The sequence below is a fragment of the Lucilia sericata genome, unplaced genomic scaffold (assembly GCF_015586225.1).
Source record: "Lucilia sericata isolate MDLA Ls3-8-SP2 unplaced genomic scaffold, ASM1558622v1 Contig002393F_arrow, whole genome shotgun sequence".
In the NCBI taxonomy this organism is placed as follows: domain Eukaryota; kingdom Metazoa; phylum Arthropoda; class Insecta; order Diptera; family Calliphoridae; genus Lucilia; species Lucilia sericata.
Window position 1 is genome coordinate 1 of NW_023996191.1, and position 25,876 is coordinate 25,876.

At 30.8% G+C, this 25,876-nt stretch overlaps 6 protein-coding genes across 6 annotated transcripts; 3 read left to right on the forward strand and 3 right to left on the reverse strand.

The window, feature by feature from the left end:
- Positions 1-83: 83 nt before the first annotated feature.
- Positions 84-465, forward strand: LOC119613861 (transforming acidic coiled-coil-containing protein 2-like; the record flags this gene model as incomplete). The annotated part of the gene is made up of 2 exons (XM_037969929.1): positions 84-233; positions 312-465. Coding segments are annotated over 2 exons (304 nt in total), but the record flags the coding sequence as incomplete, so codon positions are not given.
- An 8,877-nt stretch (positions 466-9,342) lies between these two features.
- Positions 9,343-10,507, reverse strand: LOC119613867 (3-oxoacyl-[acyl-carrier-protein] reductase FabG-like). The gene is made up of 2 exons (XM_037969936.1): positions 10,308-10,507; positions 9,343-10,236 (listed from the first exon to the last, which is right to left on the reverse strand). Exon 2 carries the CDS (start codon positions 10,227-10,229, stop codon positions 9,459-9,461), a length of 771 nt encoding a protein of 256 aa, XP_037825864.1. The 5' UTR covers positions 10,230-10,236; positions 10,308-10,507; the 3' UTR covers positions 9,343-9,458.
- Positions 10,508-10,782: 275 nt separating this feature from the next.
- LOC119613863 (uncharacterized oxidoreductase TM_0325-like) lies at positions 10,783-11,747 on the reverse strand. The gene has a single exon (XM_037969931.1). The coding sequence runs from the start codon at positions 11,638-11,640 to the stop codon at positions 10,876-10,878; it is 765 nt and encodes a 254-aa protein (XP_037825859.1). The 5' UTR covers positions 11,641-11,747; the 3' UTR covers positions 10,783-10,875.
- A 455-nt stretch (positions 11,748-12,202) lies between these two features.
- LOC119613862 (3-oxoacyl-[acyl-carrier-protein] reductase FabG-like) lies at positions 12,203-13,259 on the forward strand. The gene has a single exon (XM_037969930.1). The coding sequence runs from the start codon at positions 12,400-12,402 to the stop codon at positions 13,168-13,170; it is 771 nt and encodes a 256-aa protein (XP_037825858.1). The 5' UTR covers positions 12,203-12,399; the 3' UTR covers positions 13,171-13,259.
- A 1,509-nt stretch (positions 13,260-14,768) lies between these two features.
- LOC119613864 (60S ribosomal protein L13a) lies at positions 14,769-16,865 on the reverse strand. Its single transcript, XM_037969932.1, has 3 exons — positions 16,784-16,865; positions 16,100-16,340; positions 14,769-15,288 (listed from the first exon to the last, which is right to left on the reverse strand). The coding sequence occupies exons 1-3, from the start codon at positions 16,802-16,804 to the stop codon at positions 14,933-14,935; spliced, it is 618 nt and encodes a 205-aa protein (XP_037825860.1). The 5' UTR covers positions 16,805-16,865; the 3' UTR covers positions 14,769-14,932.
- A 3,277-nt stretch (positions 16,866-20,142) lies between these two features.
- LOC119613865 (src substrate cortactin-like) lies at positions 20,143-24,576 on the forward strand. Its single transcript, XM_037969933.1, has 6 exons — positions 20,143-20,315; positions 20,599-20,808; positions 20,872-21,275; positions 21,344-21,465; positions 22,012-23,019; positions 24,049-24,576. Exons 2-6 carry the CDS (start codon positions 20,648-20,650, stop codon positions 24,136-24,138), a joined length of 1,785 nt encoding a protein of 594 aa, XP_037825861.1. The 5' UTR covers positions 20,143-20,315; positions 20,599-20,647; the 3' UTR covers positions 24,139-24,576.
- Positions 24,577-25,876: the final 1,300 nt, after the last annotated feature.

Consider the following 25,876-nt stretch of genomic DNA (forward strand, 5'->3'; position numbering starts at 1 on the left):
CGTGAGTTTTAAACATAAATTTAAATATTTTGTAAATTTATTAAAACAAATATGGTTTTTTGTTTGTAGAGGTGTTATTGAAGCTACTATGAAAAAGCCATAGCTGAATTAATTGCCGATAAAGAGCAATTAACACAACACTATGAAAAACAATTGGCTGAAGTTAAGGCCGATCGCGATTCAAATTATCATCATTTAACATCACTGGAAACAACATTTTCCGATTTGCATGTGTAAGTATTAATATAATTTTCTTGAACTTTAATTGAAAGATTTTTAAATTTTTGTTATGTTTTTTTATTTGATTATAGAAAATATGAAAAGAGCAAAGAAATGACCTGCCAATTAAAAGAAAGCGAAGAAGCTTTACAAGCTGAAAAACGCAAGAATTTAGAAAACCTACATTTACAGGAACAACGATATGACAAAATGAAAAATCATGCAATGCAACAATTGGAAATGTAAGTGAATAGTTTGATTTCATTAAAACAGTTTAAGAGTTTCTAGTCTATAGTCTAGACTAGACTATAGTCTATTGACTAAAACTTTAGACTAGACTTTATACTAGACTATAGACTTGACTATAGACTAGACTTTAGACTAGACTATTGACTAGACTATAGAATAGACTATAGACTAGACTATAGTCTAGACTAGACTATAGACTAGACTATAGTCTAGACTAGACTATAGACTAGACTATAGACTAGACTATAGACTAGATCGTAGACTAGATCATAGACTAGACTATAGACTAGACTATAGACAGACTATTGATAGACTATAGAATAGACTATAGACTAGACTATAGACTAGACTATAGATTAGACTATAGACTACACTTAAGACTAGACTTTAGACTAGACTATAGACTAGACTATTGGCTAGACTTTAGACTAGACTATTGACTATAGACTAGACTATAGACTAGACTATTGACTAGACTATTGACTATAGACTAGACTTTAGACTAGACTATAGACTTGACTATAGATTAGATCATAGACTAGATACACTAGATTATAGACTAGACTTTAGACTAGACTTTAGACTAGACTTTAGACTAGACTTTAGACTAGACTTTAGACTAGACTTTAGACTAGACTTTAGACTAGACTTTACACTAGACTTTAGACTAGACTAGACTTAAGACTGGACTATTGACTAAACTTTAGACTAGTCTATAGTCTAGTCTATAGTCTAGTCTATAGTCTAGTCTATAGTCTAGTCTATAGTCTAGTCTATAGTCTAGTCTATAGTCTAGTCTATAGTCTAGTCTATAGTCTAGTCTATAGTCTAGTCTATAGTCTAGTCTATAGTCTAGTCTATAGTCTAGTCTAGTCTAGTCTATAGTCTAGTCTATAGTCTAGTCTATAGTCTAGTCTATAGTCTAGTCTATAGTCTAGTCTATAGTCTAGTCTATAGTCTAGTCTATAGTCTAGTCTATAGTCTAGTCTATAGTCTAGTCTAGTCTAGTCTATAGTCTAGTCTATAGTCTAGTCTATAGTCTAGTCTATAGTCTAGTCTATAGTCTATTCTATAGTCTAGTCAATAGTCTAGTCTATAGTCTAGTCTATAGTCTAGTCTATGATCTAGTCTACGATCTAGTCTATAGTCTAGTCTATAGTCTATTCTATAGTCTAGTCAATAGTCTAGTCTAAAGTCTAGTCTATAGTCAAGTCTATAATCTAGTCTAAAGTCTAGTCTAGACTATAGTCTAGTCTATAGTCTATTCTATAGTCTAGTCAATAGTCTAGTCTAAAGTCTAGTCTATAGTCAAGTCTATAATCTAGTCTAAAGTCTAGTCTAAAGTTTAGTCAATAGTCTAGTCTATAGCCTAGTCTATAGTCTAGTCTATAATCTAGTCTATGATCTAGTCTATGATCTAATCTATAGTCAAGTCTATAGTCTAGTCTAAAGTCTAGTCTATAGTCAATAGTCTAGTCAACAGTCTAGTCTATAGTCAATAGTCTAAAGTCTAGTCTATAGTCTAGTCTAAAGTCTAGTCAATAGTCTAGTCTATAGTCTAGTCTAAAGTCTAGTCTTAAGTCTAGTCTAAAGTCTAGTCTTAAGTCTAGTCTATAGTTAGTCTATAGTCTAGTCTATAGTCTAATCTATAGTCTAGTCTATAGTCTAGTCTATAGTCTAGTCTATAGTCTAGTCTATAATCTAGTCTATAGTCTAGTCTATAGTCTAGTCTATAGTCTAGTCTATAGTCTAGTCTATAGTCTAGTCTATAGTCTAGTCTATAGTCTAGTCTATAGTCTAGTCTATAGTCTAGTCTATAGTCTAGTCTATAGTCTAGTCTATAGTCTAGTCTATAGTCTAGTCTATAGTCTAGTCTATAGTCTAGTCTATAGTCTAGTTTATAGTCTAGTTATAGTCTAGTCTATAGTCTAGTCTATAGTCTAGTCTATTGTCTAGTCTATAGTCTAGTTTATAGTCTAGTCTATAGTCTAGTCTATAGTCTAGTCTATTGTCTAGTCTATAGTCTAGTCTATGGTCTAGTCTATAGTCTAGTCTATAGTCTAGTCTATAGTCTAGTCTACAGTCTAATCTATAGTCTAGTCTAAAGTTTAGTCAATAGTCCAGTCTACAGTCTAGTCTATAGTCTAGTCTAAAGTCTAGTCTAAAGTCTAGTCTAAAGTCTAGTCTAAAGTCTAGTCTAAAGTCTAGTCTAAAGTCTAGTCTAAAGTCTAGTCTAAAGTCTAGTCTAAGTCTAGTCTAAAGTCTAGTCTAAAGTCTAGTCTAAAGTCTAGTCTAAAGGTCTAGTCAAAGTCTAGTCTAAAGTCTAGTCTAAAGTCTAGTCCTAAAGTCTAGTCTATAGTCTAGTCTAAAGTCTAGTCTATAGTCTAGCCTATAGTCTAGTCTATAGTCTAGTCTAGTCTATAGTCTAGTCTAGTCTAGTCTATAGTCTAGTCTAGTCTATAGTCTAGTCTATAGTCTAGTCTAGTCTATAGTTTAGTCTATAGTTTAGTCTAGTTTAGGTCTATAGTTATAGTCTATAGTTTAGTCTATAGTCTAGTCTATAGTCTAGTCTATAGTCTGTCTATAGTATATAGTCTAGTCTATATTCTAGTCTATAGTCTGATCCACAGTCTAGTGTAAAGTATAATAATTTCTATAAAATGACTAAATGTACAACAAAATTACATCATTCTTATTGTCATTTCCAATAATTTCTTCAATTTGTTATCCCTCTTCCACAGCGCCAACAAAAACTGGAATCTCTAACACGAGATCATTCAATAGAAATAACAAAACTGAAAGCCTTACTTAAAAAAGAAGAAATCGCCCGATCATCCATACATGAGCAATTGGCTCAGAAGACTAAAGAAAACGCTGAACTCGTTAAGATATGTGATGAACTCATCTCGGGGCAAGGAAGTTAAAGAGAAGGATCCATTTTTGTTTGATTCCTGCCTTTTTCTTATGAAACCCAATACAAAATTGAATGATATTTTTTCTTTTATTTTTATTTCTTTTTCTTATTTTTTTTAAATACTAATTATTTATTTAATGTTTTCTAATTGTATTTTAGTTACCTAAATAAGAATGATTAAAACAAAAGAAATAATTGAAAGAAAAGAAAAAACCTGCAAAAACACACACTCAATAAAAAAGCGCACACACAAAAAAAGAAAATCCTTAAAAAAAACAAACGAAAGAAAACAACCAAAAATTCCTCAAATAATTAATTAATTTTATATTAATTAATTAATTTGTTTTGTTTTTTGTTGTTTGTTGTTTTAGAAGAACAACTGGTTGTGTTTCTTTTAAAAAAGGCGCTTTAATTTAATGTTTGTTTTTATTTGTTCAGAGAGAAGATTTAAACAAAATTTATTAAAACTCAACTCATTAAATATAATGTTATTTTAAGTAACAAATAATAATAATAATAATTAATAATATTAATAAAAGAAAACAAATACAAAAAAGAATAAAAACAACAAGTAATACTTTATTCATTTAAACTAAGCAAAAAGGTACTTTTACACGTACATTTAAAATCCCATTAAAATACTCTTAAGAGAGTGAGTGAAGTTAAAAGCAAAGAAAGAAAGAATGCAAGAAAGTTATGTAGAATGCTAAATCGTTAACAGTCACATACATACACAAGTTAATTTTATTTTTTTTTTTTATATATATAAATAAAAAAAATAATTATAATTTTCAATTCTTTTTATTGTATTATTTGCTGCTAAAATTATTTTAGTTTTCTTTTTTACTTCCTGTTTTTATTTAGACTGTTGAGTTTGTTTACACAAAGAAACTGTTAATTTTTATTATAAAAATATTTTGTTTTTTTAACATAGAGCTAAAACAAAAACAACTTTTATCAAAAGCTGTTTTCTATTCCCTAATAAATAATTTATTTTCCTTCTTTTTTCATACCTTTTTTTAGTTTAACATTTATTTTAACATCTGTTTTTGTAAACGCTGTATTTTATTTAAGTTTAAAATTATTAAAACAAACAAATATAATTAATACTAAAAAAACAAATTGATTAATAAAACAATTTATAATAAAACAACAAATATGAATGTAATGAAGAAACCTATATTTTTATTTTATTAAAAAAATTGTTTATTTCGCACTTAAATTTGTTTTAAAACTCAGAATATTTAAATTCGTTAATGGAAAATGTAAGAATGAATGTGTCTAATAAATATTAACAGTTTTTGTAAAGGAAAATGCCGCTGAAGCTTACCGATTGCTCACAGAATCGTATCGGTTTCAATATTCGAGAATTGGTTTTTAAAATTTTAGAAGTGACGTTTTTTGTATGGAATACAAGCTCGCCAAAGCAGCCCAAAAATGTTTTGAAAATCAAGAATTTTAGGAATTACTGAGGATTGTTGTCATAATAAGCCAAAGCTTACAAAACTATTGGGAGCTACTCAAGCAACAATTTTAAAGTGTTTGCAAGCTACAGGAATCATTTGTTCCTAATAATGTTTGAACGCTATGAAAAGAAAATCATTAATCCAGTACGATAACATTGGTAATCATATCTAATGGCCAGCCGAATCAACACCAAGGCGAAATATATACCAATAGCGCTAAAGTAAGGCTCTGTATTTGGTGGAACGCAAAATGTCTTGTATATTATGAGCTGCCGAAATCTGACTATTATAGGGAACCTGTATCAAATGCAACAGATTCGTTTTAAAGCGATCATTGTCCGAATAACGTCGATAATATACGGCCGGTCAAAGCATATTCTGTATACATAAATATTTACTTCAGACTACGCTGCGTTGAACGTCTTCAAAAGGGACTATTCGTTTTGCAATTCTAGTTCTAATAATATTCTTGCTGTGTTCCAATTCAGTTCAAAATTTTCTAGTTCAGTTCCACATCAGTTGTAGTTTAGTTATACTTCGGATCTAGATCAGTTTTAGTTAAGTTTTAGTTTACTTCTTCTTCAGTTCTTGCTCGGTTCTAGTTTAGTTCTAGCTCAGTTTTCGTCTAGTTTAGTTCAGCTTTGGTTTAGTTCTAGTTTAGTTCTATATCAGTTCTAATTCTCTTCTAGCTCAGCTTCCGTTGAGATCAGTTCAGTTATAGTTCTGCTATAGTTCAGTGCTTGTTCTGTTTTAGTTCAGATATAGTTTATTTCTGGTTCTTTTTTGTTCAAGTTCTAATTCAGTTCTAATTCTGAACTAGCTCTGTTCTAGATCATTTCTGGTTCAGTTCTAGTTCAGTACTAGTTCAGTTCATGCTCAGTTCTAGTTCAGATCTAGTTGAGTTCTAGTTCAGTTCAAAGTCAGATCTAGTTCAGTTTTAATTCAATACCAGTTCAGTTTTCTAGTTCTAGTTCTAGTTCAGTTCTAGTTCAATTCTAATTCAGTTCTAGTTCAGTTCTACTTCAGTTAGACTTCAAGATCTACTTCAGTTCTACATCAGTTCTGGTTTAGTTCTACTTCAGATCTAGATTAGTTTTAGTACAGTTCATGTTCACTTCTCCTTCAGTTCTACCTCAATTCTAGTGCAATTCTAGCTCTGTTTTAGTTCAGTTAAGTTCTAATTCTGATCTAGCTCTGATCTAGTTCACTTCTAGTACATTTCTAATTCAGTTCTAGTAACGATCAAGTTATATTCTAGTTTAGTTCTAATTTAACTTTAATTCAATTCTACTTCAGTTCTAGTTCACTTTTACTTTAGTTCAGTTCTAGTTCAGATCAGTTCTAGTTCAGTTCCAGATCAGTTCTAGTTCATTTCTAGTTCATTGCTAGTTAATTTCTAGTTCAGTTCTAGTTCAGTTCTAGCTCAGTTTTAGTTCAGTTCTACTTCAGATCCTATAAGGAATGAATTCGTTTTGCAAATTTTGATCGGGAATAAGAGTTTTTTATATTGGTGATTTGCTTTTTAAAAGTTTCGGTATTTGGGTGGAATCCCAAATAAAGTCCGATAACTTATTTATAATATAAACTAATATAGAAACTAAAGAAAACCTCTTTTTCACTTTTAACTATTTAAACCAAAGGTATATTTCTTTCTACAAACATTTTCACTACAACTATTTTCCATTTCATTTGTTATTTTCGTCATTAAGCGTCTTATATATTTATAAACTAATTTTCCATTTCATGTTCTACAACTTTCCTCCATTTTCAATCTAACTTTTGGAATATTTTCCTGCAATTAATTTTCATTCATGTCTAGTTTTTTCTTTATTCCTGTCTAATGATAATATGTCAATAATGGAAAAAACTGAAATTTTCTTTTCTAAATAAAAACTGCAATTAAATGCACGCCATATGACTTTTTTACGACCATCATTATTTGCCATTTTTATGAAGAGTTTGTTTATTGTTTACTTTTTAGTGTTTCCCAGAATTTCGCTTTCATTTTAATAGGAGTTAAAACAAAAATGAAAGTTTAGTAAATTCTTAACACAAAATTTGTATTATGTGGTTCAAATAAAGTTTGTATAAAACTAAAACTATAAAAGAAATTAAAAACCAATTTAAAATATAAAAAAATGTTTTTTATAAAAGAAAAATTATTTAGAATTGGAAATTGCAAATGAAAATGAAAGAAAAAAGGAAATTAAAAATGAATACAAAAGGGTGTAATATAAAGAAATTTAAATAAAATTTTTTAAATCAATATTACATCTTTTATTCATAAGCTCCACTTAAATTTTAAAATAAACTGTATGTATTATTTGTTGCTTTCTTCTTGTATCTAAATAAATACATAATACTAAACTAAACTTAAAGACTTATTTAAACTTATACTATGTAAATTATTATTGACACAAATAATTTTTATTTAAAATATTGAAAACAAATTTCAAAAAATCTCGTTTATTTTGACAAAAAATATCAATCATTTATTAAAAAAAAACTACATTTAATCTAAAAAACTAAATTAATTAAACAAAACACACACATTCATCTCAATCAAAACACACTGTACATTTTTGAAAACTCTCTCTCTCTCTCTCTTTATATCTCTCTTTTAAAATACTTAGTACAGCTTTGTTGAAATCATGATCATAATTAACATAAACAAAATCCTTGAAAACACAATAACCTCCTCGTTCTCCTCTTCCTAATTATAAAAGGAAAAGTTGTTAAAGTTTATAAATAATAATAAAAAACAAAACAAATTCTCCCGCAAGAAATAAAACAAATTAAACATTAATTAAACTAACAAAGAAAAAAACAAAACACAATAAAAAAACTATATTTTTTTAGCAAATTAAAATGAAAATTAAAAGGAAAAAACAAACACACTAAACCTAAAATATCCTAAAAACATTTTGTAAATTTCATTTGCTTTTAGATGATCTTTTACTTAAATTAAGCATAAAATAAAAAAAAAATTAACAAAATGTCCTCTTTAGATTAATTTTGAAAACCTTTATGAATGTATGACAAGACAGGTAAACTAAACTCCATTTTAAATTAATATTTGTTTTCTTCTAGAAGCATTTAGTATTTACTCCCTTAAATGTAATTGTAACTTAAATTATAATTTGATTACTTATTGAAATAGAGAGGATTATTTTAGTTATAAAACAATAATTAAAAAAGTAAATAGCAAGATCGTAACATTTATAAAAAAATATTTAAATAAAAAACGAAATAAAAACGTTAAATATTGTATGTATGTATTCAAAGAAAGAACATTAAACATGAGAAAGATGAAAAAACCAATAAAGAAGAAACAACCTCGATTGAGAGTAAAAAAAATACAGAAATTAATTATAATTAATAAAATTATTACATTATATACTAAATTATTGTGTGTTTTATTTTAATATATTTCTACAGTCACATACATAAGTATTCTGATCGGAATAGTTTCAATTCGGGAATTCATTACTTTTTGAGAGAGAAATTACATCTCGTTAAGGTTTTCCAGGAAAAGTAATACGACATTTTCTATTTTAAATTATACTGAAAAATTAACTGAACTGAACATGAATAGAATTGAATAACAACTCAACTGGAACTGAACTGGAACCAAACTAAACTAGATATGAACTAGAACTGAAGTGGAACTAAACTATGTAGAACTAAATTACAACTGAACTAGTGCCGAACTAGAAGGGAACTAAAACTGAACTAGAACTAAACTAGATATGAACTAGAACCGAAATGGAACTATATTAGAACTTTACTATAACTAAACTAGAACTGAATTAGAACGGAACTAGAATTGAGCTAGAACTAAACTAGAAATGAGTTATAACTGAACGAGAAAATATGTAAATGTAATTGAACTAGTACCGAACTAGAACTGAACTGGAACTGAACTAGAATTGAGCTAGAACTGAACTAAAACTGAACTAGAACTGAACTAGTACTGAACTAGAGCTGAATTAGAACAGAACTAGAACCGAAATAGAAATGAACAAGATATGAACTAGAACTGAACTAAAACTGAACTAGAACTGAACTAAAACTGAACTGAACTAGAACTGAACTAGACCTGAACTAGAACTGAACTAGACCTGAACTAGAACTGGTCTAAAACTAAACTAGAACTGTATTGGAACTGAACTACATCTTAAATATAACTGAACTAGAACCGAACTAAAACGGTAGGTTAGTAGTTAGTGTTCTAGTCTGGTAGAACGGAGGTGGTGTGTTCGATTCCCACCTGAGGCACTGGTAAAGGAGCTTACAACTGGTCCGATAAAACCCAACTAGAACAGAATTGGAACTGAACTAGAATGGAGCTAGAACTGAAGTGGAACTAAACGAGAATTGAATTAGAAATTAACTTCAACTTAATTAGAACTGAACAGGAACTAGAACAGAGTTAGAATTGAACCAGAACGGATATAGAACTGAACTGAAACCTAATTAAAATTGTACAAGAACTTAAATTGAATAGATTTCTTTTACACAAAAAACACTTTATTTTTTACTTTTACACCAAATAAAGAAAATATTCAAAAAATAAATGCAATAATATCGGTAAGTAAACTTCCCCCTTTTTATCTGGGACACATGGCATGACGTCCACCATCAACTGCCAAACTGACACCAGTAGTAAAAGTAGCCAAATCACTGGCCAGGAAACAAATAGCATTAGCTACTTCATCAGCCGTACCGGGACGTCCCAACGCATGAGTGTTTTTGGAGTGTTCCAAAAATTTGGCATAAGTTTCAGCATCCATGCCGCCACGTTTATGTAGATTAGTAACGGTGACACCAGGATTAACACAATTGGCACGCACGCCCTTGGCAGCCAATTCTAAAGCTACACAGCGGGTGAATTGATCTACACCCATTTTTGAAATGTTATAGGCCAAAACACCGGGGAAAGAGCGTATACCATTAACACTCGAAACATTAACAATATTGCCTTTAGATTTGATCAATTCAGGGGTAGCCAACATGGTTAAATGATACATGGAACGTAGATTGGTATTCATAACGCGATCATATTGTTCTAGGCTGGTGGTTTCGATACTGCCTGTCTCAATAATGCCGGCATTGTTAACCAAAACATCCAGCTTATGTTGATGCTTTAAGGTATCTTGCCACAATTTGGCGGTGTCGGCCTCTTTAGAAATATCACCCACTACTAATTGAGGCTTGGATTTACCCACTTCCTCACACTGTTTGGCCACCTTTTCCAAATTTTCAACATTACGTCCGTTTAGTGTAAGTATGGCTCCCAATTTGGCAAATTTAACGGCAGCGGCGGCACCTATGCCCGAACTAGCGCCTGTTATCAAAACTACTTTGCCAGCAAAGTTCATATTGTTGCTAAAATATGCAGATACTTTGTGTATAAGAACAACAAATAAAAAATTAATTTAATTTTGTTTGTTACTTACGTTACGTAATCGTTTAATTTGTTTTGTGTTCCCGGCGTGTGGTCCCCACTATCAACAGTTTCCTACTGTGGTAAAAATTGACGATTTAATATGTATTATGGATGTGATCGTCTGATTAAATTTTAAATATTTCTTTTTTTTCTTGTATTGTCAATTTATTGTTGTCTTTTAGTTTATTTTGTTCTTTTTGTTTTGTTCTCATAAATCGGTTAGTTATCAGGTTTCTTTTGTGCTAATATAGCAGGGAAGAGAAATATTATTAGTAAAGTGGGCCCAAACATTATAACTTTCTGAAGACTGATTATCATCACTTATTTCCTAAATATGAAAGAATAATTCGTTGTAAAACGTAAAAAATTATTGTCAAACTATCCCAAGATATATAAAGTGATTATAGGAAGTGCTTTATATAAATGCTAATTACTTACGTTAGAGCTTACTTACACAATATTTTCAAAATAAATAGATTAAAAACCACAGGCACTCAAAATCAGTAAAATCTTTATTATAGCTACATTACATACATACATATGTACATATAATTATTAAACACATACAAATAATCAATTTATCTTGGACACATAGCATGACGGCCACCATCGACCGGCATATTAACACCAGTTATAAAGCTGGCCTTATCACTAGCCAAAAAACATATAACACCCGATACCTCTTCAACCTCGCCAGCACGGCCCAAGGCATGAGTAGCTTTACAATGTTCCAAAAATTTAGCATAAGCTTCTTCATCCATACCGCCACGTTTATGTAACTCGGTTACAATAACACCAGGATTAACCGAATTACAACGTACACCTGCTGAAGCCAATTCCAAAGCAACGCATCTGGTAAATTGATCTACAGCAGTTTTCGAAATATTATAAGCCAAAACATTGGGAAAAGCTCTCAAACCGCAAACACTTGAAATATTAACAATATTTCCTTTGGTTTTCTTCAGCTCCGGTACAGCCAACATGGTCAATTGGTATAGCGAACGTATGTTTGTATTCATAACACGATCAAATTGTTCCAAAGAGGTATTTTCGATGCTACCATTCTCTATGATGCCGGCAGCATTTACTAAAACATCTAATTTCTTAAATTTGCCTATAGTCTCCTTAATAATATTTTCCACATCTTTCTCCTGGCACATATCCGCTTGTAATTGCAGATGATTGCTGGAGTTGACACATTTTTCAGCTGTTTCTTTCAACTTTTCGACGTTGCGTCCGACTAATACTAAATCTGCTCCTCGCTGGGCAAATTCTTCAGCTGTTGCTGCTCCAATGCCAGAACTGGCTCCGGTGATAAGTACAACTTTACCCTTAAAATCCATTTCCGTGTGGTAACAATAACAATTGGAATGTTATTAAATTAGTGTAGAAATGTGTTAAAAAAACCGGTGTTATGACAGATATTTTCAATGTTATTGATGAAAGATTCGAATTGCCAGATTTGCATAATGTTGCCTAAATTTATGGGAAGTATTTTATTAGGAATTTATAATTTGTTATAGAAAATATTTCCGACGGAGCCAAAGCATTAAAGGAATTAATTCGATATAAAATTAACTCATCTTCCAAGAGAATACATTCTTAATTGAAATAAATTCAATTGAATAAAAATTTGTATCCTAAGGATCCATATTATTATTTTTATTTGTATTTCACAAATTTATAACTGATATTCAGAAGTTTTGGGGGAAACTTTCATACTATTTTTTTATCAAACTTTATACTGAAATAAAGTATGATAAAACAGATCTCGAATTAGTTCAAACTTTGAATTTCAAAGCTTAGTTAAATCCTAGTATCAGAAATACCACTTAAATATATCATTCACTTCAGGTGGCCACACTAAAATCAAAATATTTGTGTTTGTTTACATTTAACAACAGTGTGTTTAGAATAAAATGATTTTTAATTTCTTATTAGAACTTTCATGATCATTTACCCTTGAAACTACCCTATAGAAAAACACCGACTACTTAAGTAGTCGGAGATCAGAATTCTAATCTCAACAGTTGCACACAGTGTCAGAGTGATTGGAATACTTGAGAATTTGTCCATCAAAAATACGTAATTTTATACCAAATATGGATTTTACTGACAAAGTTATTATTGTTACTGGATCCAGTTCTGGAATAGGTGCAGCGGCCGCAGTACATTTTGCCGAATTGGGCGGCTTGCTAATCTTAGTGGGACGCAATATCGATAAACTACAAGAAGTAGCAAATAAGATTCAAGCCATTAAAGGTCAGGCACCCCTAACTGTCCAGGCCGATATGGCCAATGAGGAGGATGTTAAACGTATTGTCAGCGAAACGTTAGCTAAATATGGTAAAATCGATGTTCTTGTTAATAATGCTGGTGTTTTGGAGACCGGCACTATTGAAAATACCAGTTTGGAACAGTACGATCGTGTTATGAACACTAACATAAGAGCCGTCTACCAACTAACCATGTTGGCTGTGCCAGAATTGATAAAAACTAAAGGTTCCATTGTTAATGTGTCCAGTGTTAATGGCATACGCTCTTTCCCTGGAGTTTTAGCTTATAATGTCTCCAAAGCTGCTGTTGATCAGTTTACACGTTGTGTTGCTCTTGAATTGGCTCTGAAGGGTGTACGTTGTAATTCTGTTAATCCTGGTGTTATTGTTACTGAAATTCACAAGAGAGGTGGCATGAATGAGGAGACATATGCTAAATTCTTGGAACATTCTAAAACTACTCATGCCTTGGGTCGTCCCGGTCAAGTGGATGAAGTTTCGGGTGTTATTGCATTTTTGGCTAGTGATAAGGCTAGTTTCATTACTGGTGCTAGTTTGCCTGTCGATGGTGGACGTCATGCTATGTGTCCTAGATAAGAAGTTGTAAATTTTTGTTATTGTTTAAAAGAAATGCATTTGTTATTGTTGTTATTTAAATAAATTGTTAATTTGCGTAAATTTTAAAATTGATTGATATTAATTAAAAAGAAATAAAGTTTTTATTTGTAAATTTTATTGAGCATCAAATAATTGATCTTTATTTTATAAATCTATATATTTTATAAGCACAGGCCAACGCAATTTAAAAAGCTGAGAAAGTTAAGACCAAAGTATGCATTTTCGAGATAACTTTTTTCCCAAAGTTTGAAAAAAATTTCAGCCGTTACAACAGCGCGAAAACACTTTTATTCAGTAAGTTTTCTATTGTTCTTTTTTCGAGATATCTTAACCTAAAGTTTGAAAATGAAAAATCTTAAATGCATCTGTTCTGTTCCGAAATGAAAAATCTCAATTTCTGAATTACAAATTAAAAATCTATTCTGAATATTAAATTAAAAGACTCATTGCAATTGAGTTTTTCTGAATTCTAATTCCTTTAATTTCCAAAAAATTCTCATTATCAAATGATTTTTTCTGTATATTAAATGAAAAATCTCATTTACTATTCAACTCTTCTGAATTACTGTTGATTATGGTGTAAAATAAATCTAATCAAATTGCAAACATTTTGTAAAAATACAAAATAACTTTTGATACCTATAAGTTCTATATTCGTTGCCACAGTTACCTATAAATCGCTTCCCTTAGTAAAAAAATTACAAATTAAGGTGTTAAAAATAATTAACAAGTTCAAGAATTGTTTTTATGTTTCTATGTGTAATTATTGTAAATAAAAGTGAAGGTTGCTAAGTGCACAAAAAAAGTAATAATTAATAATCTGACATCGAAAAATCTGTTAAGATTTTTTACAATCGCTGCTGTTTGCGATATTTTATAGCCTTATCAATAGTCTATTCTATAATCTAGTCCATAGTATGGTCTATAATCTAGTCAATAGTACATAATCTAGTCCGGACCACATCCTAGTCTATAATCTAGACTATAGTCTATATTATTGTCCATAGTCTATTCTATAGTCAAGACTATAGTTTAGTCTAGTCTATAGACTACTATTTAGTCTATAATCTATTCAATGGTATAGTCTATAATCTTGCCTAGACTATGATAGGTCTATAATCTATATATAATCTAGTCAATAGTCTAGTCCAGTCCATAGTCTAGACTATAGTATAGTCCAGTATACTCTATAGTCAAGACCATAGTTTAGTCTCGACTATTGTTTAGTTTATAATATATTCCACAGTCTGGTTCTTAGTCTAATTCTAGTCTATAATCTTGTCAATAGCCTATACTATATGCAGTTTAGCCTAGTCTATAATCTAGACTATAGTTTAATCTAGTCCATAGTCTAGATAACGTGTGAGTAGTTTCAGTTGAAATTTTTCTTGTACCTATTTTGTTTTCGTTACAATACAAAATACAAGTAAAATTTGTACTCAAACTACTCCCTCGCTATCTAGAAACAGCACATTAGTCTATTCTATAGTCTAGTCATAGTCACTAGATTATAGTAGTGTACAAAACAATCTATCCATATCCAATAAAAACACCAAAACCACTTAGGGCTACAGAAATTTGTTTTAACTTATTTTTTTATTAAAAACATATGGGCCTTTTTGTTCTTGACCGTCCCTTATTTTTTTCATATTTTTTCTCAAAAAAATACAAGTTCTTTCAATAAAAAAAACCTATTTTCACACAACTAAATTATATAGAAAAAAAGTATATAATACGAAATCTAACATTCGTAACCATAGGACTTGATGATCTTGTTGAAGGGTTCGGCTTGCTTGGCAATGTTTTCGCGAGCCTTGACAGTCAACTTCTTCATGAGTCTGTTGTGTTTCAAAGTGACTTGCAACTTAGCCTTACGTTTGCGTTCCAAACTCTTGACGACATCACCGTGGTGCCAGCCGACTTCGTTGGACAAACGGCCCAATTGACAGTATTTGCGGTCAGAGCGCAAAGTCAAGATGCGCATAGCGATGGGTACGCAGACACGACGACGCTTATCGTAGGGCGATGGGATACCATCGAAGACACGGAGACGAGCCAAAGCAGCTTGACCGCGCTTGGTTTTGTGTGGGATCATGCCTGTAAATAGAAATACAAAAAAGGGGTTAATGTTTTTTCTTTCTTTTAGAATCGAGTAATAATAGATTGTTTAATAGCGGACTGTTGTCAGTTTTAAGTTTGGTTTCATGTTTTCACATCAAATAATGTAGGTAAGAAAATTTTGTTCATCATGTTAGATTGGCCCTTGTTGGCAATATAGTTTAATATTCATTTTGTTGTATTGTTTACATACCTAAAAAGAAAAGAAGAGAGATTCATTTAAACATTTGTTTTGCTTGTGGTGTTAATATATTTATGATAATATTTATAATCAGTTAAAGATTTGTTACATATTTTCGAATTCAAATAATGTAGGTAAGATAAAATTGTTCATCATTGAAGAGTTTAAAAAGTGGTTCTTAATGAAAGTTGAAAACAAGTTTGTGAAATATTCTTTTAAAACATTTGTTAGGTTTTTAGGATAATTAAGAAAAATATAAATAATATTTAGTGTCTCATTTTTAGGATCATCCAAAACAATAACTGGATTTGCAACAATTACAATGTTGCTAAAAACGTGATAAAAGTCCACCTGTTGAAGCATTAAAACAAAAATGCTTTTAGTAGAGCTTGAGGACTAATAACAAACTAAAAGTTGCCCTTACAGAAATGACCTTGAATGTAATAGCATCTTTGTTTACTAAACAAACAACATGAAATTACAAGGTTACCAAAGCCAAAGTTGAAGCCTCTGGCTTGGATTAACAATTTGTTGATCTCCAACTTTCATTTAAAACCACATTTTATTCATTACACACTAAATTGTTACTAAAATGCTAAAGAAACTTACCTCTAACAGCCTTGTAGAAGATTCTGGAAGGGGCACGGAAGTGGAATGGACCACGGGCAGGGTTGACATTGCAACGTTTGCGCAAGTAAGCCAAGTACTTGATCTTGTTTCTGTAGAAATGACCAGAAAGGTTCAATTCTTCGCAACGGACAACAGCAACTTTGCCACCTTGCAACAAATATTTGGCAACAACGGAAGCCAAACGGCCGACCAAATGGCCACGACCATCAATAACAACGGCCTAAAAATGAAAAACAAACCATGAAATATGTTTTGACTAAATTGAGGTTAGGTTTTTTTTACAAACAACAAAACACACATAAACAAATGCTGCAACTTAGCAAATTTTACTATTTGCTTATTAAAAATTACAACTTTTTACATTAATTAACAGAATTTAAACACTTTTGGTTTTATTTCACTTAATACAAGAGTATTTTCTGCTTTCCATTTAACACCAAACAATTTTCTATACATTTAACCAAATGCTTGATACAATGTCACTTTTACAGCACGTGTAAGTTGTGGTCGTAGTTTTTATGGAATTTTTCCATTTTTTCTTTAAAAATCTTGGGAATTTTTACACACATTTATTTTATCATTTGTTTAGGCACGTTTTTATTTAGTTTTCTACTAATTTTTCTCATTAAATTGGTGATTTTTCATAAATTTATCACCACTTACCCTATTCGTTAAACCAGTCATGTTTAAGAACCGCACGGAAAGAAATGGACGAGCCACGGTTGCTTTGGGCGGAAACGGCCATGTTGAAATTTTGACATTTCACATGCTTGCGCAAGCATTTAAATGTCAATTTGCAAACAGTGTTGCATGCAAAGCAAACAGAGTTGTATTTAAACTATTAAGAATATGACATCCCCGTTTTACAGCCGGCTAATTCCCTACAAGAACAGTGACAGTCATTTGATAGGTCATTTGACTGGCACTACTGACGTATTATTTCTATCACAGCGTAAAGCAAAGTTTCTATCAGTTTCTTAAGGCAAATGGACAAAAGTGATGGAAACATTTGTGTACATGTGATTTTTCTTCTCCCTTGCACTTATGAATTCTATCGACTTTAAAACATATATTTGAGCTCCTCACTCTTTTGTTGTTTACTAATCAAGGATGACATAAATATTAGTCAGGATTGACTGATCATGCTTGATGGATATATCTATCACAGTTAACAAATTAAAAATGATGTATTTATCGGTCATTGTTGACTAATCATATGTGATGAATATATCCGTCAAATGTGACGGCTATACCAATTTATAATAAAACACAATTTATTAATATTTTAAGATATATATTTGTTAATTTTATTAATATAATAAGCATGTACATAAATTAACAATCATTTCACCATTTTACATACATTGTGGAAATTTGTGGAAATAAATTGTCTGTAAGAAATACATATAAATATCGAAATATAAAAATTAAAAGTAATCATGTTACTTACCATAGATTGATTAAACTCCGCAGTGTATATCTTCAGCTCCACTTCCTGCACTATTTTTAAATTCTGTTTATAATAATTCTCTTTATTTGCAATAATTTATAGACTTTGTAAATTTTTAAATTTTTCGCTTCTTGATCTTTGGCTTTTACAGAAATAATTTATAACGTCGAAAAATATAACTCTAAACACAGTAACAGTCAAATGTAGTTGTTTCACTCTTTCATAAGCAAATGAAACCCTTTACCACACATTGGGTACATCAACAGTCATTTTACCGGTCATTTGACTGTCATTATTGATGGAATTATCCATTAACTATTTTTTTTAGCAATTTTATAAAAAAAATGTTGCAAGAGTGTTAGTGAAATCATTTTGTATGTGTTAGTTTCGGTCATACATTTCTTGTAGGGTTCGAGCAGAGACTTGCGCCGATTCGGCTCAAACCGACTAAGCCTAGCCGCCGAACAAAATGTCAAAGCCGCCGCCGCCGAAAATTTTTCAGCTTAATACGGCTTGATAATTTCGCCATATTTTGTACAATTTACAGAAAACTTTCGCTAAATTTATGGAATTTTACAATATAAAATTAATTTGTTTTCATTTAAGCAAGTTTTCTTTTATCTAATAATAAGCCGCTCATTGAAATTTGACCGTTGTAGAACTTTGCTCACGTTGAGCACTTGATTTACTTGCGTCTGTATCATCAATAATGGCAAAATAACCTTAGAAGAAATGAGGAAATGAGTTTGGATTCGAATGAATATTATTTCATTTCGAATGGCCTGTTGTAATAGGTCTGCAATATGCATACTCAATTGGTTGGTTACTTGGGATCATCACAATATTAATAAATAGCAAAGATCATCATCATGCATTATATAAATTTCAAATCGAATTTTTGGTATGTCATTAAAGCCGCCCTTGTTGATGGGATGTACCCTAATATTCGTCACCTAAAACGCAAACGGCCCTATCTAACATTTTTAAAATTTTACAGGAGAAGCATAAAACTATTTAAGTAAAAAAGTTTGTTTCTATCAACGCGATTTATTTGTAGTAAATAAACAAATTATTTAATAGTGAAACATATAATTTGTTATTATAGTTCACAATGGCGTATATAAAAATAGATAAATTTGACTTTTTACCTTTAATATTTAAATATTTTTGTAGATAGGGCCTTTTGTTTTTTGTCAATAAAATCGATAATTATGGCCGCAGCAGTTTAATTTTTGGTGTGGACATTTGTTTTGATGCAATACATTAGAACCAACAATCAAATCGATTTTGAATTTTTGGTTAGTTAGGGCAGTTTGCGTTTCAGGTGACGATACGAATGCATGTATATTGGATTCAAAGGTTAATCATATTAAATTGCCCTGAAGAAGAGAACCATTGAATTTAGACTCTATGATGAGTTCGTTGAATTTTGGTTCACCCTGGATAGTGTAAGGAAAAGCAAGAAATAGTTCCAGTTGTAATGGTGTACAATGTAATACTGCCTATTACAGTTGCTTTGTTTGCAGGTTTGTTGTAAGGTCAGAAAACGACTTTAACATGCATAACTAACATAAAAAATATAACACGATCGAGTTTTATATCAATCAAAATCTATATAGGCCATTATTGACCCTGCCACCCATATAAGGTCACCTTCAATAATTGATTTTAACGTTTTTTACGGACTTAATACCATAATAAAATAAGTTTTGTTGAAACGAAAATATATCACTATATTCACTGTGTGGTTTTGACTATTTACGCGTAACGCTATGGATTTTCTGATGTTAATTTAATAATCAAGTTAAAAACTGTGTATCACGTCGAAATGGCATATTTTATATTTAAAATTAACTGGATTAACGTATTGAAGACGAATAATGGGTTTCGGAAATATATTTTTTTTGTCCTTTTAAACGAGAACACTTTTGTTTACTGAAGTTCCCACCGAAAATGAAAGTTTAGGTCATTATAAGATATCGTTTCCCAAAATTTTTGTCCTTAGGCCAATATTTGGTGATCTGGTTCAAATAATAAAAATAAACTTTTTTGAAGTTTTTGCTATTTTATTTATATTTCACGTAAAGGAATGATAATTAATTTTGATATCATGTGAAAGGTCTTTGAGAGGCGCTTTTAATGACGTATTACAAATTTTTTATGAAGTTAAAAACAACAAATTAAAATGTTATTTAGATTATTAAAAATTTTATTATATAGAATACACTATGCGGCAAAAATAAATACCTGGAAAAATATAGGCCGATCATTATAAAACTTGGTGAAAGGATTTGGTTTTAATTTTTAAGAATTAATCAAATTTAATTTTTTTACATTTTTTCCATTCCTGTATAATTTCTCACACAACTTTTGTGCTTGCTCTGTTTTGTTGTTATAAACAATATATTTGCTTCAAAAATCCCACTTTTTTATCTCTCGGACTCCGTTTTTATTTAAAATCGTTGAAAATTTAAAAATTAAACGTATTTGAGAACTTACAGTCGATTTTAAGCCGCCGCCGATATTTTTAGTATCAGCCGCCGCCGCCATAGTTCAGAAAAACAAACAAAAAGAAAATCCTAAACAAGTTGACAATTTAAAAGGAACAAGAAAGATAAAAATTTGCTACAAAAATCGGCTTTCTTCCATAAAAATTTTAAAAAATTATTAATTTTTACTAATTTTAAATTGTTTATAAAGTGTTATTAATAAAATTAAATTGTTTATTGCTCAATTGTTTATAAGGTACATAATTGTTTGGTGTTATTTTGTTAAGAGGAGAAATGTTTTGCAATTTTATTTTGACCACTCCCCATATAAAGAAAAACAAGTGCATTTTCTTTTTTGGTGTTGTTGCTATTGTTGAGTGTATTATGGTGGCAGGTCTTTGTTATCTTTTTATACATTTGGCCTAAAAAATTTTATTTTTTACTTTTTCTTTATAAAATTTTAGATGACTAATCAACTGTAATCTTATACATTAAAATATCACTATTAATAATACCATTGTGTTGTATTGTATTTGTAGTAACGTTTAATTCTTTGGCAAAAGAGTAGAAAAGAAATTTTAAGTGAAAATGTGGAAAGCCACTGCTGGTTTGCAAATACAAAATACCGCTGATGCTGAAGATGATGACTGGGAGACGGATCCTGACTTTATTAACGATGTTAGTGAACAGGAACAAAGATGGGGTGCCAAAACCATAGAGGGCAGTGGTCGTACAGCCGGTGCTATAGAGTAAGTTTTATTTTTACTCTTGTATTAATACCAACAAATAATTAACCTGTTCTTCTTATTAAGTATGGATAAACTGCGTGCCGAAACTGAAAAAGCGGATCAAGATAAAAAACGCAAGGAAATTGAAGAAATCAATCCCGGCTATGGTTATGGTGGTAAATTTGGTGTACAAACTGATCGCATGGACAAATCAGCTGTGGGTCATGACTACCAGGGCAAGGTAGAGAAACATGCCTCTCAAAAAGATTATGCCACTGGCTTTGGTGGCAAATTTGGTGTCCAGTCTGATCGTGTAGATAAATCCGCTGCCGGTTGGGATCATATCGAAAAGGTGGAGAAACATGCCTCACAAAAAGATTATGCCACCGGATTTGGTGGCAAATTTGGTGTTCAATCTGATCGTGTGGACAAATCTGCAGTTGGTTGGGATCATGTGGAAAAGGTGGAGAAACATGAGTCACAAAAAGGTTGGTTGTTTATTTATAGATTATAAGGGGGTCTTATAATAGCTTGTTTTCATTTTGTTTTTTGTCAGATTATTCCAAAGGTTTTGGTGGTAAATTTGGTGTTCAGGAAGATCGCAAAGATAAATCTGCTGTGGGTTGGGATCATATTGAAGCACCGCAAAAACATGAAAGTCAAGTGGATCATAAAATTGTGAGTAACAAAAGAAATTTGTTTTTTTTTTTTAACACAAATTCAATGTTTTTGTATGTCGAATTTGTTTATGTTTGCAAATTTAAGTCTGCTTGTAAAATGATGAAGGGATATCAAAACCATATAAAACTTTGTTACAAGTTTATATTGCTATCTGCAAACAAAAGATGACTAATATTTGTCGATTCATTTTAGACACACTACTTTCCCTTCCCAGCTCTAAATGAATATATAATTATGAAACAGTTTTATTCATAAATTAAAACATTCGGTTATTAAAAATTTCTATAATGAAATGCTTTTATTTTGGTGAAATGGAGCATGTTCGATTCGATCAAAACCAAAAAAGTGTTTTGGTTGAGGCTTGTGGGAAAAAGAACACTTTTATTAAAAAATATCTTTTAAAACAATCTCTTTAATGGTTCTCTGCTGAAAATCTGGGTTTTTAGCTAAAGTTTTTATTGAAGTTTCGAACATATTTAAACTTCCAAACCAGTTCTTTTTTTAGTACTTTATAATATCTTCTTTGCATTATCTCTTCACCAGGGTTTCGGCGGCAAGTTCGGTGTACAAAAAGATCGTATGGATAAATCGGCTGCGTCATACGATGATGGTGGTAAACAACAAGTTGGCACAAATTATACAAAAACTAAACCAGTCATTGAGGGTGTTAAACCCTCAAACCTACGAGCTAAATTCGAAAATTTAGCTAAAAACTCCGAAGAAGAAAGTCGTAAACGGGCTGAGGAACAAAAACGTTTACGCGAAGCTAAAGATAAAAGAGACCGCGAAGAGGCGGCCAAGAAAACAGTGGTGGAGAATAAACCTCTACCAGCGGCCGATGAAGCTAAACAACCGCCACCAAAGGGAGCACGTTCACATATTGTGACCGGACGTGAGGGCGGCATAGGTAATGCTATAAGTGCGTTCAATCAAATGCAATCACCCACTAAAGAGGAAACCACCGCTGTACGCAAAGAACCCATACACATTCCAAGAGAAGTTAAGAGCGAGGTAAAGACGGAAGTAGAACAAATTGAAGAGATTAAACCCCAGCCGCAACAACAACAACAGCAACAACAACCGGAAATAGTGGCTGAAGTTAAGCAAGAGGTGCAGCAAAAAGTTATGGCTCCTCCTCCTGACCTAATACCCTCTATAGAAATACAAACTGTGGCTACACCACCTGAAGTGCAATCACCTGAGCCACCTCATACCACTGAAGATACTCAAGCCTCCCCAGTTGCAGCAGTGGTAGAAGAACCTGAGCCTTTATATCAAAATCAAAGTGAAATTCAACAACATTCTGTTCCTAAATCACCAGAACCATCTATACAAGAACAACAACAACAACAGCAGCAGCAACAAGCTCAACCTGTGTCTCAAACTGAAACTGCCGTTGCTCAGGAACCTGAACTTTATGGAAATTCTGAAAATCTAGCCGATTATATTGAGGATACTCATATTCATGCTATTGCTTTGTATGATTATCAAGCTAACGATGACGATGAAATATCCTTTGATCCTGATGACATTATTACGCATATTGAAATGGTAAGTGAAAAAAGAGACAAATTGTAGATAGAGATTGTATAAAGAAGAGACTGGTTCGTTTGCCACGATTCTTGCCATAGAAACATAATTTGTCTTCATGAGTCGTGATAGGATCCGTTTCGGGTATCTCAACGGGACACTAGTGCATCAGCCTTCTATTGACTGACTGCCTCTTTAACCTAAAATGGTTAATATCAAAATTTCAAAATTAAATTCGAAGTTATGTTCGAAAATTCTTTAAAACTATTAAAATTATTATCTGCCCAATATTCGAGCCCAATATTTTAAATTTTCGGGTTTCGAACATAAATATTTCGAAAATTATTTAAAAACTTTTCATGAATTATGAAGTATTTTCGATGTAATTTCGGAATGTGAGCTTTTTAAAAGATGTTCGAAAATTCGAACTTATGTTCGAAAAATTTTTAAATCTAGTAAAATATTCTTTAGATCATAAGGATTCATAAAAATACAATTTTAGCTTCATTCGAGTCCAATTTTTTAATATTTCGAGTTTCGAACATAAATATTTTAAAAATAATTTAAAAAATGTTCATGATTTATAAAGTATGTTGAATGTAGTTTTAAATATCGGATTTTAATAGATGTTCGAAAAAATTTTCAAGCTAATAAAATAATGTCTAAATCATGAGGATTGATAAAAATACAATTTTAGTTTCAATCGAATCATTTTTTTTAATTTTCGAGTTTCAAACATAAAGATTTCGAAAATTATTTAAAAAATGTTCATGATTCATAAAGTATGTTTAATGTTGTTTCAGAATATAGGCATTTTTTAGATGTTCGAAAATAAATATATTTCGAAAATTATTTAAAAAATCTTTATGAAATATAAAGTATTTTCAATATACATAGTTCCAGAATATTTCATTTAAATGGGTGTTCGAAAATTCGAATTTAAGTTCGAATTAAATTTAAAACTTTTTATAAATGTCATATTTTATTTTATAAAATGAACAATCGCATATTGATGTAATTACAATTTAATTTCTTTTATTTCTCTTACAGATCGATGAAGGCTGGTGGCGTGGTTTATGTAAAAATCGTTATGGTCTCTTCCCGGCCAATTATGTGCAAGTTATTAATAATCAAAATTGAGTTCTTATAGCTGAGCATGATAACAACCTTCGATCCCAACTACAATAACAACTATTGAAGTTTTATCTAAATCAAAATTTTGTTTAAGTATTTTATTTTATTTTCTTTATTTTACTTTTCTAAACAACGATGATACTGATTTTCTTTTTCTGTCCACAAATCAAGTCAATTTACATATTTAATGTATGGAGGTATTAAACATTCTTTTTTGTATGTTTCAAACATATGTATTTTTTACAAATATTTTATTTTTTTATATTTAAAAATTTTTTTAAATGCATTTTTGTCTACATTTCATTTAAACTAAATTAAGCATTTAACACTTAAAAACTAATATTGTTATTATAAAATCATTACAAACTAAAAAAAAATCATGTTTAAAGACAAGGCATACGTACATATACTACAAAATTGTGTCAAAAAAGTCAATAATTTAACGGAAAGCTAAACAAAAATATAAAGAAATTATGCAGACTGTATTAAAAAGTTTTACTAAATAAAAGTTGAACCTTATTAAAAAAAACTACCCCAACTTAATGATTAATTACTCAATTTATTTGCTGAAATTAAACAATAAACGTGAGTTCAAAACTCTTTTGAAATATTCTTTTTTTATACTTGTTTAAATACTATAATATATAATTTTAGATAATGTCTACTAAATATTAATAATTTGCTTTAGTTACTTACAAAAATTTGCAAGTTTGAGTGTCAGGGGTATTAAGATAAGATGTGCGTGCTTGTCTGAACGCTACCGGCAAATGACAAAACGAACAAAAAAAAAACATACCGACATTTCACAATCATGTCAAATTTTGTGCTACAATGATTTGAAAATTCTGTTTCTAGCTTGTAAAAAATCTTTTTGTTTGAAATGTGAACATTTTAATCGTTGGTGTATTAAATGCCTCAACTAAAAAAACCCAACCTCTTGTTTGTTGTCTATAAAATGTTTGGGTTTTTTTTCGAATACAAATCTTTAAATTTAAATGTATGTTGAACTTTTTTTAGCACAAGGTTCTTTAGTACCTAAAAACCTAAGTTTGCTGCCAAAAATTGTATTCAGGCAAAATTCAGAACATGTGTTAAACAATGTAATTTGGTTAATTAGTTATAAGAAGTTAAAATGAAGGCTTAGGAACCTTTTTCAACCATGATTGCACTTATCCTTATGTCACACATTCAGATCGTAATGCTTTCAATTCCATAGGTTTTGTTAAATTTGAAATATATTTAACTGAATTGATTCTAGGGCGTTCGAATATCGAACAGAAATATACTAAGCTTCACCGAAAGTCGAGCTATAAACAAGTCATAGGTGTATTCTCCATATCACACCTAATCCAGGAATGTCGGTCATCCTTAAATAGGATTGGGATACATTCAAACATCGTAATCGTATGGGTACGAGAACACGGATCCTACAGGCAACTGTGTCGCTAACAAACTCGCGAAAATAGGTTCACAAATGTCAGATTTGGACATAGAAATTAAAAATTTGGCTTGATTGGGAGCACACGAACTATCATCTCAAGTAAAATCGATCCCAACTCAGCAAAATGGTAGGTCTTATCACAGGGTATTTTAAATTTGGTAACCATGCAATCAGACTTAGAATACCGCACAATGGCTACAGCAGACGATGTCAAGATGAGGTAGAAGAGGCACCAACTAAAAATCTTCGTTTCCTCGACAATTGGATCTTCGCTCCGGAATGACCCGATTCTCAATCGGACAA